This window comes from Dipteris shenzhenensis, chromosome 29, assembly GCF_047967505.1.
Source record: "Dipteris shenzhenensis isolate YYH24624 ecotype China chromosome 29, Dip_SZ_1.0, whole genome shotgun sequence".
Taxonomy (NCBI): Eukaryota; Viridiplantae; Streptophyta; class Polypodiopsida; order Gleicheniales; family Dipteridaceae; genus Dipteris; species Dipteris shenzhenensis.
This window is the reverse complement of record NC_141624.1, coordinates 31,649,807-31,667,843: the sequence shown is the minus strand read 5'-3', so window position 1 is coordinate 31,667,843 and position 18,037 is coordinate 31,649,807. Positions and strand designations below refer to the sequence as shown.

The 18,037-nt window shown below is 39.3% G+C and overlaps 1 protein-coding gene across 1 annotated transcript in view; it reads right to left on the bottom strand.

Annotated features, from left to right (window-relative positions):
- Nucleotides 1–18,037, bottom strand: part of LOC147882711 (phosphopantothenoylcysteine decarboxylase subunit) — a 196,023-nt gene that overhangs the window by 27,239 nt on the left and 150,747 nt on the right. The window contains 1 exon segment of the mRNA XM_087400487.1: nt 13,879–13,971. Within this exon segment, the coding sequence (XP_087256613.1) occupies nt 13,879–13,971 (93 nt within the window).

Genomic DNA, 18,037 nt, shown 5'->3' with positions numbered 1-18,037 from the left:
GATACCTAATACATTACTTTAAACGATACACAAGCAAGGTGCATCTAGTATTTCTCGGACAACACATTAAAAAAGAGAGCAGGTTGACACTACAGACCTTTTAAAGCGAGAACTTTAAGAAAATAATTAGGCCTTTTCAATATTATCTATTTTGGTTGGGCAATCCACCTCAACTAGTGGCCATGCCTATAGATCATCACTTGGTCCCCATGCCTGGGGAGAGAGGAGACCTTTGGACAATCATTTACGTATGTGTTTTCGATGCAAATTATTATATAAATAAATATATAAATACATTAATTTAAAAAAAAAGTTGAAAGGGAGGTCTTCTAGCATATGTGCTTTATATAATACTTACTCTTAAAACAATGAAGAATTAGTGAATATATTGCTATTCTATACATTATTAACTTAAAAACTAATATAAATATAAATTAATTATTATATAAATTTAAATAAATATATAAATAATTAATATTATACATTAATAACATTTAAAATTATGTAGATTATATACTAATAATCTTTCAATTTTAAAAAGTAGTCAATAAAAGAATTAAATTAATTTAAAAAATAAGAAAATATTGAAATTTACACACTTACTTTTAGCATGTATGCTTTTATTCCATGTGTATAATACTTGTTAGTTAGTCGAAGAATGAAAAATTAGATAATGTATTTGTAAGGTAGGTATTTAAAACCATAGAATCTAGAAGACTACAGTATCATTGCATCCATATCATTTTTTTACTTTAGTAACCATCAGATATCCATGATTCCATATGTATAATACTTGTTAGTTAGTCGAAGAATGCAAAATTAGATAATGTATTTGTAAGGTAGGTATTTAAAACCATAGAATCTAGAAGACTACAGTATCATTGCATCCATATCATTTTTTTACTTTAGCAACCACCAGATATCCATGGTATCCATGATATGGAATACATATTTCTTAGAATGTCCATGATATGGAATACATATTTCTTTGAATATTTCTTATCACATACTTTTTCATTTCTTTTCATACACCATGCAGCATGAATGTAAGAAAATATGAATCGGTGTGCTTTTAGCCTATGTACTTGTTCCTAATCAGTAGGATACTTTGACTAGGTAGGCTTGTAAGTACTTAAAGTAAAGCCTTTGCAAAGGATCGTACCTTCTGATACACCATGAATGTAAAAAAATATGAATTGGTGTGCTTTTAGCCTATGTGCTTGTCCCTAATCAGTAGGATACTTTGACTAGGTAGACTTATACTTACTTAAAGTAAAGCCTTTACAATGTATCGTACCTATAAACAAAACACTTTGGAAAGCATATAACATATAGTCTATATATATCTAAACTAAATACTTTAGAATGCATATTTTATATAGTCTATATATCTTAAATCTTACACCCTAAATCTTAAATCCTAAAGTTCCCTAAACATGTACACAGTACAAAGCATGCGGAGAGAGATGGATATCGCCAAGCCAATTAGTGAGATACCTCGGATTAGCAAGAGAGGAGAAGTAGATATAAAGAGTCACGAAAACTGACGTGCAGTTGTTGCACCATCATTTTTTGGGAGGATTCAAACACCCATTGGAGTGCGCTCCAAATGATTTGGTTTTGTGAAGGTGAAGAAGATTGCAGATGCACTGCCAGTGGAAGGTGATGATTTAGTTTTTGTGACCTTGAATGGTCTAGGAAAGGATTATGCACAATTCTGGACATCCATTGCCATCCGTGAGAATTTTCCTGATTTTGAGGAGTTGATTACTCTTCTAATTTTTAAAGAGCAGAGAAATGGTGGTGCATCTTCTTCAGGAGGAACTTCAAAAGAAGCTGTCTTCTACTCAAATGCTGGAAGAGGTAGAGGTAGAGGTAGAGGTAGAGCATGCCAAGTTGGAGACCATGGTAGAAATCAGAATATGCAGCAAATTCAAGAAAACCAGTCCTATGGAGGAGGATGTGGTAACTTTAGAGGCAAGGGGAGCCAAAGAGGTCGTGGTGGATGGCAGAGAGGCCAAAATGCAAACAACAATGTTGAATGCTACTAATGTGGTAAAATGGGTCATATGGTTAAAGACTGCTATAAAAAACATAATGACATCATGACTGGAAAATTGTAGCAAGGCAATTATGCATCCTCTAGTAGACAGGGTGATGATAGAAATGAGCATCTGTTTATGGTGCAACACATGACCAATTCTGTGACAAGTGCAGAAGAAAGCAATGATGTGTGGTATGTTGAGTCAAGTGCATCAAACCACATTACAGGTCATGCAGGAAGGATGCAGGATGCAAGGAAAATGGAAAGACTAGGATTTGTGGAGACTGGTGATGATACTGCACATCCTATTGTGAAGATTGGTAAAATTCCTTTGTCTATGCAGGATGGGAAAAAGAAATACCTATATGATGTATTTCATGTCCGAATAGTTGAGGATATGAAAAATAAAGGTCGCTTGACAGCAAAAGGGAAGAAGAAGGGCAGGGTGTTTACGTTGGATGTGGACATGCCTTAATTGAGTGCAGCAATGTTTGCACATGGGACCGGTGTAGTTGCCGATATTGATATCTAGCATAAACACACTGGTCATGTTAATGTACAGTGACTTAAATTAATGCAGGCCCAAAATATTGTTGTAGGATTACCTAAGTTCAAGGTTGCAGAAATGCATAAGGTATGTGAAGCCTATCAATTTGGGAAACAAGCAAGGAAACCATTTCCTAGACATGTTCAAGAGAGTAAAAGGCCATTGGAATTAATCCACTCTGATGTGTGGACTACTAAAGCTACATCTTGTAAGAAAATAGTACGCAGCGGAAGATAACAACAAAACGCAAGTACACGATGGAAAGCTGGAGAGAATACAAAAATTCTGATATACCAAACTGCTGATACAACTGATGGTTGGCTGTCCACCCGTGCGCTCTACAGACAGAGCTTCGATGGTGATCTAGACAGATGCTGGACGGAGGACTATGAGCGTGAAGAACTGGTGATCTGATGATAGGGGGTGGCCACTTATATAGTGTAAGTGGTTGACGGTCGGCCCTGTAATAGGCAGTCGGCCTAATAGACAGTCGGCCTAGAAGACCACCGACCCTTCAGAAAACATGCCGTCGGGCAGATGAAGGATCGCGCATAGGTCATACCGTCGGGCCTGGGGCTACCGGCAGACCCCGGACCCTGCCGCTGGGGGCTTTGCCCCCAGACCCCCACCGGGGGCCTGCGCCCCCCGGACCCCCTGCTATCGGGTATCTACTCTTGGCTCCTAAGCCGTCTCATAACCATCTGGTCTACTCTAAGACCCCTTCCAATGTCTAAACTGGGGATCCCTCCCAATATCTGATACCCATCATGGCTTCTCCTCATATGGGGGCCTTACAACATTGGGTACACAGAATATTGGTGGGTTACATGAGAGGTGGACATTTGAGCTAACTCTAACACATCTATTGGAGGCTGTCATTATTTTGTCACTTTTATTGATGACTACAGCAGAAACGTTTGGGTGTAACCCACATGTGGAAGCCATCAACTAGCATTACAGGTATTCCAGGACTATCAACAGGAAGGTGGGAGGTTCAATTAGGAACATCCTTGACAAGTGCGGAGATTGCCAGGTTGACAAAGCTCAGGGTTTGTCATATTAGGAGTATCAACTCCAATGGTGGGTGCAAGTTGTGCTTCAAGCCCATGATGAAACAATAGTATTGCATGAAGATCGACCTTGGCGTCGAAATGGCAAAGCAATCAGATGGCGAAACAAAATCACCAAAGAAATGGAATATAGAATTCAAAGGTCATTGGTCATGAAATGCATTGTTAAGGATGCAACAGTCATGAAGGCCATGGAGCATGTTGAGTTCCTTGTTTTTACATAAGCATCAATGCAAAAAGGTATTGAATATAATGTTGACATTTTTCCATTTCCTTCTTGAAATTGTGAAAACTTCATTGGACGATCATGTAAATTGGATGCCTATATTCCATGCAAACATACTTATTACATCTTCCTTTCATATCTTGGATTGGATAGCAACAATAATATGTTTGTACACCAAGCCACCTTGAGTAAAAGAAAAGATCTTCCTGGCATTGTCCTACAAAGACTGTATTAGATAATTTGGGAAAAACCCAATTCCCAGAATGGCAGTTTTGGAAGAAATCGTATCTCCCCTCAATGAAAAAATAGGAGAAATATGTGAAAATAGACTAGATAGCCATTCATGAAGTGTGAAATATCAACAAAATTCTCAAATAATAAATAGAATATTAGTGTATAAACTACGTTATCATCAACAAAATAATAAACTTTGAAACCCATTTGAGTTAAATTCATCTCGTGAGACATAGTGATGTTCAAAAACACCTTCATAATAGCGAGTCTCTGGAATTTCCATTGATATTGAGACTCGCATTTGTTGTGAGCATTCTCATTTGAAAATCTCCAAAACACCGTTTAAAAAATGTAGAGTGTAATTAATAACCATGAGTATTGCAATGAAAATGCACAGGCTCTTTAACTTAGTAAGATATGTAGTTGATGGAAAATCAAGATATGTAGTTGAGGAGAATGTATGCAAGATATGTAGTTGATGGAAAATCAATGGGCAATGACAAGCATTTGATGTAATTTAGGTGGCAATGACAATCATTTATTGTGCACTTTCAATGTTTAGACTGACTAGCATTATTGTAAAACGATAACTTTACATGTCATGTTGATTACTCATTGCAAAGTAAAAAAGTACACTTTAGGATGAAAACATAACTTGTTGATACACCATTGAAATCCCTGAAATAAATCATGGTTCCAAAGAAACTCTCAATTTCTAGCCCCAAAGAGAATGGCATCGGAAAGAATGGCATGAGAGACACTCCTTCAAAATACATTATGAATGTAGTTATGAACATGTTTGCATATTATTCACACACAACAATTATGCACCAATTTACATAGTTGGCAAGAAAGTAGTAATTCCCATAAGTAATGATTGTATAAAGAATTACAATGTTGTTATTCAAAACTCATAGTTTGCAAATAGCTCCTCTCCTGCATGTATATCATCTATGGATTCAATACAAATGTGACCATATTCTGCAATATCTATGTTCATCATGGGGTCATACCAAGGTGGAACATCAGGGGAAAATACATAACAAACATTTGGCTTTACATTGGTATTTCTATTGCTGTTAATAAATCCTACCACATTGCCATATTGAACATCACCAACAATATGCACCATATCCTTCATAGGGACAGTAGGGTCCTCTTGGATAGAGTACTTCTTTAGCCTTGGATGAACTCTACATAATTCCTTCTAGTCTCTGTAGGAGTACTTGTCACCTCCATAATGGAGAATAGTAGTCCCTCTCTTGATGGAGCCATGCACAAACAAGCCCAAGCCAGCACCTGTAATGGTTGACTCATGCACCTCGAAAGCCACATTTTTTATCCAGAACACTTCGTTGATAGGGACAGGTAACTTTGGTGGTCCAAATGGATCTCGTTCTGGTATGTACCTACTCAAGCTTGATTTGAACATATATCTATCTACATCACAAAAGAAAAATTCAATTAGCTACAACAACAGTTACATATATTGAGATAAAATCAAAAAACACTTTGACATATGTACCTTCATGAAAAATACGCATTCTGTAGTCGGTTTATGTAGCCCTTAGCAATGTATTTCTTGATATAGCGACCTTTGTACCCTAGGTCTATAGCCAATTGAGAAACTTGCATAGCATTCATGCTAGAGAGTTGCGGAGCATTCCTTAAAAGTCTTATTTGGGATGCATTGAGTTTAGGCACCTGGCCATCACCACCATGGGTTGCCCTACCCCCTATATCCCTCTCTCTTAGTTGATCTGCAAGAGGAAGATTTCTTGTTTTATATTCCATTCTTGACCATGCATGATTTTCCTCCCTCCATTCATCAATTACTTTCTGGACAAGGTCGAAATCCTTATGCCCCTCCATCACAAGTAATTTTCCATACTGATTTGTCTCAATCATGCTGTGCACATCATTAGTCTCATCGAGTTGTAGTAAGTACGGCATCAACTCTCTCAGTAGAATATTATCATCCTTGTCTTGTACATCAAACGTTGAAGGAAATATGCAATTTGATGGAGGGCTAATGCAAGCCTTGTATGGGGAGTCATCAACAAGGATTGTCCTTCTAGCATCACATCCAAATGCCTTTTAGATTTTTGCTAAGGGTTTGAACATTGCCTCAACACCAACCTTGTCAGGCCTATTTATCCTCGTCTTACTGTAAGTGTAGCATCCTTACTGAGACCATATAACAAAGAAAGGGAGGCTCTCATTTGCATAATTTTGCAGTTTCCTACCATATCAAGTACGTTATACTCCATCGCAGTTGACCAGATACCTACATTAAATCTTTGTAGCAAGATTTTAAGAAATTCTATGCACCCAGGACGAAAAACCATATAACTATTTTTGCCATGCATAATAGATGGATGTATTGGAGACTTGAATAGGCAGCGACTTAATAACAGGCCATTCAAGTCTAATATGATTGTTAATCGTGGCATATCCAAAGAAATTGTATGTGGATATAGATCCAAATTCTCCTTGAAGTTGCTGGCTTCTGACTCATCCAAATTGTCAGGTGCTATGATTTCATACATGTTTGCATCAACAATGAGATTATCTAGTTTTGTCCCTAATGTTGAGACAGTACGTTCATCCATGTTCTCTTCTAAAAGTATAGGATTCGTGATATTCCTTGCAATTTTCTCCATTTTTGGGGTTATGTTTTCTTCTATACCTCCTGTACCCATCACGTAATTGATAGCCCCCATTTTGGGTGGTATGTTGTCCTCTACATTTGATGTCTCCACATCCTTCCATGCATCATTGGTACCTGTGGAAGTTGAGGAATATAGAAATATTTTGATTCTTTAGAGTGTATTTAACAATGTCGAAGCTAATAAATAACAATAAAGTGTGAACATTATCCATCGTCGTTCACTGATTCCATTGTATTTTTGGGGAATGGCAAAAGTGCCAATCTCTCTAAAGGTCAATTGAAAATGCAAATAGTGCAACCTTTCTCTCTGAACTCATAGAGAGAATGGCAATAGTGCCATTCTTCTCTTGGGGTGGTGCTAGTGCCATTTTACATATAAGGTTATGGAGAATGCCACTAGTGCCTTTCTCTATACCCTCATTGGGAGGAGAGAATACTACTAGTGCCTCCCCCCATGTCCCAAAAGATGCAATGCATGATCTGAAAGCATAGATACTGTATTACTTTGGTCCAATAGATTTGTAGAAAGCACCCAAATCAAAACTTTGGTAGCATAGTTAATACTATACAATTTTTAATCTCTGTAATGCTTTCAACTAACATAGATTCAAGAAAGGAACATAATAGTATTACCATTTCTACATAACCACAAAGAGAGAATGGCACTAGTGCCATTCTCCATATGAGGTCACATAAAATGTTAATAGTATCTCTTATGTATAACCCGACATAGGGAGAATGACACTAGTACCATTCCCCATGTCATTATGTCACACAATTTTATCATACCTAATGTTTAATATCTTTAATATAATGAGAGTATGTGCAATCGAGAAAATCCATAAAAGTCATATTATTTTGAAACTGAATACACAAGGCATAAATGAGTAGCTAAAGACCTTGCTCCAAATCTTCCAATGTAATCTTTGGGATAGCTTCAAGATCTGCTTCAGTTAAAGGTCGCAAGTATTCAATGTGATGCTCACCCTCTTTAATTCCTTCATTGATAGGTGAATCAGCTCTATGTGTCTCAAGAGACCTCTCATTGCTAGACCAAATCTTAATATGGGGATTATTTGATGCATGTGCCACACACATAGCCTCTCGGGGGGGTCACTATGTATAAACCCTCTATATCACGTGCGTTCAAGGCCTATTTTTAAAATCCCTTATCTGTAAATTTTTCATTTAATAAAATGTACCCCTTTTCTATACAAATCTGTAAATTTTTTCCAAAACTATTTTAAATAGTCCCTTATGTATATTTATTTCTATAAATTTTAGAAATAAAAAATATCCTTTTGTTGAACTCACGTGATAGGATTACATATGATGAGTGACCCCCCCGAGCATAGCCTTGACCTCTATCGCTTGTTGGGATGTCTTCACCAGTGAGATCACTTTTCTTTTGCTTGACAATGCTTGTAATGCCACACATCCATTAGTAAAGACGTCAACAACAACTTCATGTTCCCTGCTACAATAGCACCTGATGCACTCCTTGATGATGCCATGCTTCACAACCGCCTCTTTTTCATACTCATCACCCTCATCAGAATAAAGAATATTGTCCTCAATTATTGTGTATGGCCTTGTGTTTTCTAACATGTGCTCAAATCCATCAAACCCATCATGTGAGCTGACAAATGACAAAAAACAGAAGGTCTCAAACAAACCCTTTTGTGCACTATCCGATTCATGGATAATACCCACAAACCTTCTATGCCGAAATCGAGCCTCTATCATTGCTTCCTTGAGATTTACCATCTCTATCATTGTCATAAATGATAGCAATACATACTATGACGGAGTGGCAACGGTCTCCATCAAGCCACAGAGCAACTTCTTGAAGGCATCCTCGTGTCTCACCACTCCCCGTTGCATCACCTCCACTTCCAGTTCCATCAGTGACTATTCCCGTACCTCCCTGTTTTCCTCCTAAAGTTGTGTCTTTTTCTTTAGCCTCCAGTTTATCCCCAATGCTTGTTTTTCCATCTGACCTTATTTCCTTCTCACCTATTGTTTCCTCCTCACCGGTCTCTCTAGCCTTCTCTTTCAATGTGTTCTGAGACACTTGAGAGCTTGATCCCTCAACATCACTTTTCTTGGTTCTTTTCGAAACTTTTCTACTCTTTTTTATATCTTGCTTTATCCCTTTTGTTACCAAATCAAAGCTTTCTAATATCTGTTGATTGGTATAATTTTATGGCTCATTAATCCAACCCCTAGATATCATCGTGTCCTCCCCAGTAGCATTCATCCTCGCATAATCAAAACAAGCTAGATCCAATTGATACACATTGCCTCCCAATGTATGAATTTTGAGACAAGGAACGTTGTCTTTCTCGGTATCCTCCATCTCTTTAACTTGTCCAACATCTTCAAAAGTTGTTCCTTGGATGTTCACAAAACAATGCACTTTATGGAGTTTTTGGAGCTTGTTATTGTATATATCCAAAAACCATCCTCTTCCAGAACTAACTCCATCATAAACTGACACCTCTTGAACCTTTCTCTTTCCCTTGCTAGCCATTCTTGCAATGTTCTGTTAACAAAAGAACCAAGGACACAATGAAATGTATAATAGAAAATCATAACTGTAGTAGGAAATATTACAACCACAATGCAACTTCTATTAACAAAATAACCAAGGCGAAGCAACTTATATATGCATTATGAAAAACTACACCAACACAGTAAGCAAATATACACAATATCAAAGTTAAGATGGTTATAATAAAGAATGGTATTCGTGCCATTCTCCAACATAATATGATGTTAGAAGAGTGTCACAAATGCCATTGAACACATGGATTGTGAGTTTGTTTAGAATGGCACAAGTGCCATCCTCCATGAGAGTTTGAGGATAATGCCACTGGTGCCATCCTCCATGATGTTAAGGAGAATGGCAGAAGTTCGATTCATCACATGGCACCACTACCATTCTCCACTGGTGGCATTCTACACAGAGATTGACACAATTCCATATAATCTCTACATAGTGGAGATAGTGATCACTACATAGAAGAATGCACATTTGAGTTTAGGATTCCTTATGCATGTTTTCAGGTCATGGTATGAGATTGGCACCACTGCCATTCTCCTCCACAGAGATTGACACAAATCCATATGATCTCTGCACATGTGAGTTTAGGCTTCCAGGGCCTAATAAGAGATTGACACAATTCCATATGATCTCTACACAGCGGAGACAGTGATCACTACATAAAAGAATGCACATGTGACTTTAGGATTCCTTGTGCATGTTTTTAGGTCATGGTATGAGATTGGCACCACTGCCATTCTCCACTGGTGGCATTCTCCACAGAGATTAACACAAATCCATATGATCTCTACACATGTGAGTTTAGGCTTCTCAATGCCATTTCTTAGGGCCTAATAAGAGATTGGCACCACTGCCATTCTCCACTTGTACAGATGTTTACCCTACTATTCTAGGAGGGGTATTCCAGTGATCATAGTAGAGTGGTGTCCTATTCCATTCCACATGTGTGTTTGATGATCTCAGTGTCATTATGTAGTTGCCAGCATCAGATTGGCATCACTGCCATTCTCCGCTAGTGGTAATCTAGACAAACTAAACCTATAGATTGACATTCCACTAATTTTGTTGGCTATAGTAGGATAATGGCAAAAGTGCCAATGGACATGTGAGTTTAGGATTCCTTGTGCATGTTTTCAGGTCATGGTATGAGATTGGCACCACTGCCATTCTCCACTGGTGGCATTCTCCACAGAGATTAACACAATTCCATATGATCTCTGCACAGCGGAGACAATGATCACTACATAGACGAATGCACATGTGAGTTTAGGCTTCTCAATGCCATTTCTTAGGGCCCAATAAGAGATTGGCACCACTGCCATTCTCCAGTCGTACAAATGTTTACCCTACTATTCTAGGAGGGGTATCCTAGTGATCATATTAGAGTCGTGTCCTATTCCATTCCACATGTGAGTTTGATGATCTCAGTGTCATTATGTAGTTGCCAGCATGAGATTGGCATCACTGCCATTCTCCGCTAGTGGTAATCTAGACAAACTAAACCTATAGATTGACATTCCACTAATTTTATTGACTGCAGTAGGATAATGGCAAAAGTGCCAATGCACATGTGAGTTTAGGATTCCTTGTGCATGTTTTCAGGTCATAGTATGAGATTGGCACCACTGCCATTCTCCACTGGTGGCATTCTCCACAGATATTGACACAATTCCATATGATCTCTGCACATGTGAGTTTAGGCTTCTTAATGCCATTTCTTAGGGCCTAATAAGAGATTGGCACCACTGCCATTCTCCACTTGTACAAATGTTTACCCTACTATTCTAGGAGGGGTATTCTAGTGATCATAAGAGAGTGGTGTCCTATTCCATTCCACATGTGAGTTTGATAATCTCAGTGTCATTATGTAGTTGACATCATGAGATTGGCATCACTGCCATTCTCCGCTAGTGGTAATCTAGACAAACTGAACCTATAGATTGACATTCCACTAATTTTATTGGCTGCAGTAGGAATGTGGCAAAAGTGCCAATGCACATGTGAGTTTAGGATTCCTTGTGCATGTTTTCAGGTCATGGTATGAGATTGGCACCACTACCATTCTCCACTGGTGGGATTCTAGTGATCATAGTAGGGTGGTGTCCTATTCCATTCCACATGTGAGTTTGATGATCTCAGTGTCATTATGTAGTTGCCAGCATGAGATTGGCATCATTGCCATTCTCCACTAGTGGTAATCTAGACAAACTGAACCTATAGATTGACATTCCACTAATTTTATTGGCTGCAGTAGGATAGTGTCAAAAGTGCCAATGCACATGTGAGTTTAGGATTCCTTGTGCATGTTTTGAGGTCATGGTATGAGATTGGCACCACTACCATTCTCCACTAGTGGCATTCCAGTGATCATAGTAGAGTGGTGTCCTATTCCATTCCACATGTGAGTTTGATGATCTCAGTGTCATTATGTAGTTGCCAGCATGAGATTGGCATCACTGCCATTCTCTGCTAGTGGTAATCTAGACAAATTGAACCTATAGATTGACATTCCACTAATTTTATTGGCTGCAGTAGGATAATGTCAAAAGTGCCAATGCACATGTGAGTTTAAGATTCCTTGTGCATGTTTTCAGGTCATGGTATGAGATTGGCACTACTGCCATTCTCCACTGGTGGCATTCTCCACAGAGATTGACACAATTCCATATGATCTCTGCACATGTGAGTTTAGGATTCCTTGTGATTGGCATCACTGCCATTCTCCACTATTGGTAATCTAGACAAACTGAACCTATAGATTGACATTCCACTAATTTTATTGGTTGTAGTAGGATAGTGGCAAAAGTGCCAATGAACATGTGAGTTTGGGATTCCTTGTGCATGTTTTCAGGTCATGGTATGAGATTGGCACCACTGCCATTCTCCACTGGTGGCATTCCAGTGATCATAGTAGAGTGGTGTCCTATTCCATTCCACATGTGAGTTTGATGATCTCAGTGTCATTATGTAGTTGCCAGCATGAGATTGGCATCACTGCCATTCTCCACTAGTGGTAATCTAGACAAACTGAACCTATAGATTGACATTCCACTAATTTTATTGGCTGCAGTAGGATAGTGGCGAAAGTGCCAATGCACATGTGAGTTTAGGATTCCTTGTGCATGTTTTCAGGTCATGGTATGAGATTGGCACCACTGCCATTCTCCACTGGTGGCATTCTCCACAGAGATTAACACAATTCCATATGATCTCTACACAGCGGAGACAATGATCACTACATAGAAGAATGCACATTTGAGTTTAGGAATTCTTATGCATGTTTTCAGGTCATGGCATGAGATTGGCGCCACTGCCATTCTCCTCCACATAGATTGACACAAATCCATATGATCTCTGCACATGTGAGTTTAGGCTTCCAAGGCCTAATAAGAGATTGACACAATTCCATATGATCTCTACATAGTGGAGACAGTGATCACTACATAGAAGAATGCACATGTGACTTTAGGATTCCTTGTGCATGTTTATAGGTGAAGTTAAGATCCTGCTTGCATAGTAAACAAGTCTGAACCATTTTGGTGTTTTCTATTGCATAAGTACTGCACCAACTGCTGAATTTGAAGCATCCACAAATACTTCAAAAGGAAGAGACCAATCAAGGGGTTGTAGGATACTATGAGCATCTTTTTCAAAATGCTGAATGCATACTCTTGAGGGTTTTCCCAGATGAATGGTTTTGTATATCGTCAGCTTTGTGAGATGATAATAAATATCTACAAGGTATCTTAGAAATCTGCAATGCCATTTGATTTGGCCTAGAAATCTATGAAGTTGTTTGATGTTTTTTGGGGCCTTTGCATTCTGAATTGCCGAAACCTTGCTAGGATCAATCTCCATTCCTTGTTGGGAGATAATATGTCCTAGTAGAATTACTCTACTAACAGCAAAAGAACATTTAAACTGAGACTAGCAAATCTGGATCTAGCAAAGCATAATGCTAAGTGTTTCAAGTGTTCCATGATTTTTTCAAAAATTGAGAAATCATCCAAAAATACCTTCATGAAGGATGTGAGGTACTCTGCAAATACCTCTTGTATATATTTTTTAAAAGTAGGTGGGGTATTCTTCAATCCAGAAGTCATCATGTTTGATGCAAACACATCCCATTTTGTGACAAAAGTAGTTTTATCTCTATCTTCTAGAGCCATTCTAATAAATTGGTTATACCCACTAAAACCATCCAAAAAACTATAAATTTCATGTCTAGCTACAGCATGAAGTAATGAATCACAAAATGGTAGTGGAAATGGATCAGTGATAGTGGCTGCAATTAACTTTCTATAGACTACACAAATTCTCAATTTCACATTTCTCTTTGAAACAATGGCAATAGGAGATAACCATGTGACATGTGTCAGGTGATATATGAAACCAACTCTTAATAACTTGTCAATCTCCTCTTTGACTAGCTTGGCATAATTCCATGCAAAAATATCTTTGAACTGCATCAATAATTCTTTGAATGCCATTTTAAAAGTTGGAGAGAGATTTGTACTTACCATAACTGGTTGTGGGTTGTCACTGTTTCCCAAGTTCATTTCCTCCAAGTCATCCTGCCTCACCCTGACACAGTGCGAAACCTCCTCAGACCTCTGCACCAGAAGTTCACCTTTATTTCAGCTTTCTTTTGCTTTAAAAAGCCCCTTTTCCTTTGCTCTGAAGAGTAAGCTACAAGCCCTCCAAGTTCAGACTTTTGGTTTTGACAGTTTTGACAAGTTTTTTGAAGATGATGCTACATAAGATGCTATTCTAGCATTTCTATTTTTTTGAAACTTTCAATAACATCAGTACAAGTGTGGCTTCAGTTTTGCTTTGAATTGCTATACCTGGTTTTGATTGGAAAGTATTCATTTTAGCCACCTCTATGAAGCATGTAAGAAAAAGCATCATTGATTGAATATTGGTCACTAGTCTTTGCTACATCAAGTGCTTATATTTGGAAGCCTTTCAGTTGTTTTTTGCCTTGTAAGAGAGAAAGACACTACCCAATATCTAGGTTAGACCCTCTCATGGCTACCCTATTGAATCTAGAGAAGTTCAATGGAAAGGGATTCCACACATGGCAGATGAAGGTGAAATTTGCATTGATGAGGGAAAACCTCTGGGGACTTGTCAAACCGACTTCAACCGCTTCTTCTATAGCCTCCAATGCTGGAGAATCCTCAACTTCGACATGCTCGGCAAGGGATCCCGCTAGAGAGGAGAACGCATATGGTATCATTGCTCTTGCTTTAGGAGATGATTATATTCATCACATCTTTGACTTAGAGTCTCCTTCAGAAGCTCGGCAGAAGCTTGACATGATTTTTGGTGCTAGCTCTCACATCTCTAAATTATCACTTAAAATTTATTTCTTTGAATTAAAGATGGTTAGTGGCACTACTTTGGCAGCTCATGTCAACTACATGCAGAGTCTTATGACTCAACTAGCTTCTATCAACTCTCCTATTACTCCAGATGATGCTATGGCAGTGTTACTTAAGAGTATGCCTGAAGATTATGATCACATAGTTACCACTTTGAAAAATCCTCCTCACCTCGTAGGCTTGCTAGGACCCACATTTGATCGTTCCACATTTCTACAAAATGTAAAACAAACAAAATACAACCAATAGCTTGAAACATAAATGCAGGTATCAAAATAGTAATGCAGAAAAGTTCCAATCTTTTAAAGCAAAACGAAGCATGAAGCATCATTGAACTTGAAGATGAACCTGAACCAAACAAAGATTCATGAACTTCAACTTACATCCCCTAGTTGAGCTGATGCCTGGGGCTGAAATGCCTCCAGTAGAGGCAAAAAAATGCCCCTAGAGAGGGTGCATCGATTTCAGCCGCAGGCATCATCTCAAATAGTGGCTGAAATGACCTTGGCTGAGGTCCAAAAAATGCCCCCAGAGAGGTTAAGTTGATGAGACTAGGGCTGAAATGCCTTAGGAAGAGGCAAAAAAAATGGCCCCAGAGAGGGCACGTCGACACATCCTCGCTAGGGGCATTTCTTTTGCCTCTGCTGTCTGAGGTATTTCATCCCTAGGTAAGAGCTCATCAGCATTTTCTTTGCCTTTGCCTGAGGCATTTCATCATCCCTATGCAAGAGCTTAGCCAGTGGCTAAAATCACACTTGTTGAGGCAACAAAAAGGCCCCCAGAGAGGGTGCATCAACACGCTCTCTTTGGGGGCCTTTTTTTTGTCAGTAGCTAGTCCTAGTTGAGCTGATGCCTGGGGATGAAATGCCTTAGGTAGAGGCCAAAAAAATGCCCCCAGAGTGGGCGCATCGACACGCCCTCTATGGGGGCATTTTTTTTTCCTATACCTAAGGCATTTTAGCCCTAGGCAAGAGCTTAGCCAGTGGCTAAAATCACACTAGTTGAGGCAAAAAAAGGCCCCCCCAAAGAGGGCACGTGAATGCACCCTCTCTACGGGCCTTTCTTTTGACTTAGCCAAGGTGAGAGTCAGCCCCTAGCTATGATGAAGCCTAGGGCTGAAATGCCTCTAGAGCATGGTTTTTCTCTAGACATGGGGCATTTCAGCCTCTGGTTGAGTTGATGCCTGGGGTTGAAATGCCTCAGGTAGAGGAAAAAAATTTGACCCCAGAGAGGGTGCATTGACATGCCCTCTCATGGGTCAATTTTTTTGCCTCTTCCTAAGCCATTTGAGCCCCAAGCATCAGCTAAGACAGAGCCTACAATCAACCTGGTTGAGTAAACAAAAAGGCCCCTAGAGAGAGCACGTCAATGCACCCTCTCTGGGGGGGCCTTTTTTTGCCTCAACCACAGGGTGAGAGTTAGCAACCCCTAGCTGTGCTGAATCCTAGGGCTGAAACGCCTCAGCAAGAGGCAAAAAAATCCCCTAGAGAGGGTAGATCAACGTTGATGTCCCCCCCTCAGGATGGCCTATTGGGCTTTCTGTGCTATTGCTATTGGCTTGCCTCTTGGTATAGTCGGTTGGGGATTTATTATAGCTCTGTGGAAGTCTATCATCTATAGCAGTAGCCAACAGTCTCCAAGCAACAAGAGATGTAGCAGCCTTTTCAATAGCAGTAGCCCTCGTAGCCTCTATAGGATCCATCCTCGGATGTGGACGGATCAGCCACAGTTTCATCAGCATAGCCTCATCATAGCCTAGGCCATGGATAGCTTCACTGCCTCACCTTAGCCTTATAGTGGGACCTAGACAAGCCCTCTTCGATAAGGAAGAACATATGTACATGGGTGTATTACTAGCCATTTCCAAGCCCCAATAGAAAGCAATGAAGGTAGTGTCCACATCCATCTCCATCTCTCTCTCTCTCTCTCTCTCTCTCTCTCTCTCTCTCTCTCTCTATGTATAGGGGTGTATTATTGGCCATTGCCAAGCCCCAACAGAAAGAAATGAAGGGAATGTCCACATCCATCTCTCTCTCTCTCTCTCTCTCTCTCTCTCTCTCTCTCTCTCTGGGCATCCATATAGAGTGTACCTCAAGACTCTTTAGAATAGGGCACCCTTCATGCATCATGTTCTCAAGTCTCTACAAGGAAATAATGTCTAAATCTCCAACCCTTGGTTCAAGGCATGATCCTTCTTGCCATGGGTATCCTTGGAAATTTCAAAAAACAAATTTTAATTATATCCAAGATGTGCATTGTCTCATAGGCCAACTCTCTGATTCTTTTGAGAGGGAGAAGGGTCGACATGTGCAGGAGGAGGTTCCATATTTTTTATGCTACTAAATTTTTTCTTTACAAGCTTTGCATTCTCTTGCATTCTATGTAGTCCAAGTACCATTAGAGAAACCATGTACTCACATTGGTAGGGAAAAAAAGCAACGAACTTGCACGTAGCACCAAGGGATTTTGGAAACGAAATATGATGCAAGAAAGTGACAACACAGAAGACATGCATGGAGCAAATGCTCCCTCGCCTTTTTGAGTAAATGAGTGTAGAGATTGTAAAACATTTTGAGCATGTTTGGTGTCATGTCAATTTGAGAGGGCAGTTATCTAAGACCACCTACAGCAGTATAGGAGTAAAGCAAGGTCACCTACTCTCACCCACATTGTTTGGGCTTTGCGTGTATGAGCTGGAAAACTTGGCTACAATGATACAACCCAAGACGGGCAAATGGGACCTCAACTTGGTTCACGTCCTTCTCTTATTGTTATATGCACATGACATTGTCCTCACAATAATAATACAAGAAGAGGCTCATGTGAAGAGAGTGGGAGAGAAGGAAGGAGTCTCACTTGTAGCTTTCTCTCATACACAATGAGGGAATATACACAAAGGTGGAGGTCTAAGTACAGAAGAATAGGTGAACCCTATATGTGGGTCTTTTTCTCCACATTACGTCGGCCCTACGGCCATTGGTTGAGAGTTATTTTTCATTTTGGCCAAAATGAGCTCCCTTTTCTCCTAATGTGGATGTAGATCAGGATTAGCCTTAAAGTTGCTAGCTCTTGACTCCTCAAACTGTTAGGTGCTACATTTTCATACATTTTTTAAAAAACCATAAGACTGTTTATTCATGTTAAATCCCATATAGTGTCCTTATGTGCATCTTGTGAAATTTTTGGTGCCATGTTCTCAGGCTTCTAAAAATATGGGATTAATGAGGTTCCTTGCAGTTTTCCCCATTTTTATATCCATGCTTCTGTTTAAAACTTCATGTCCTCGATTTCC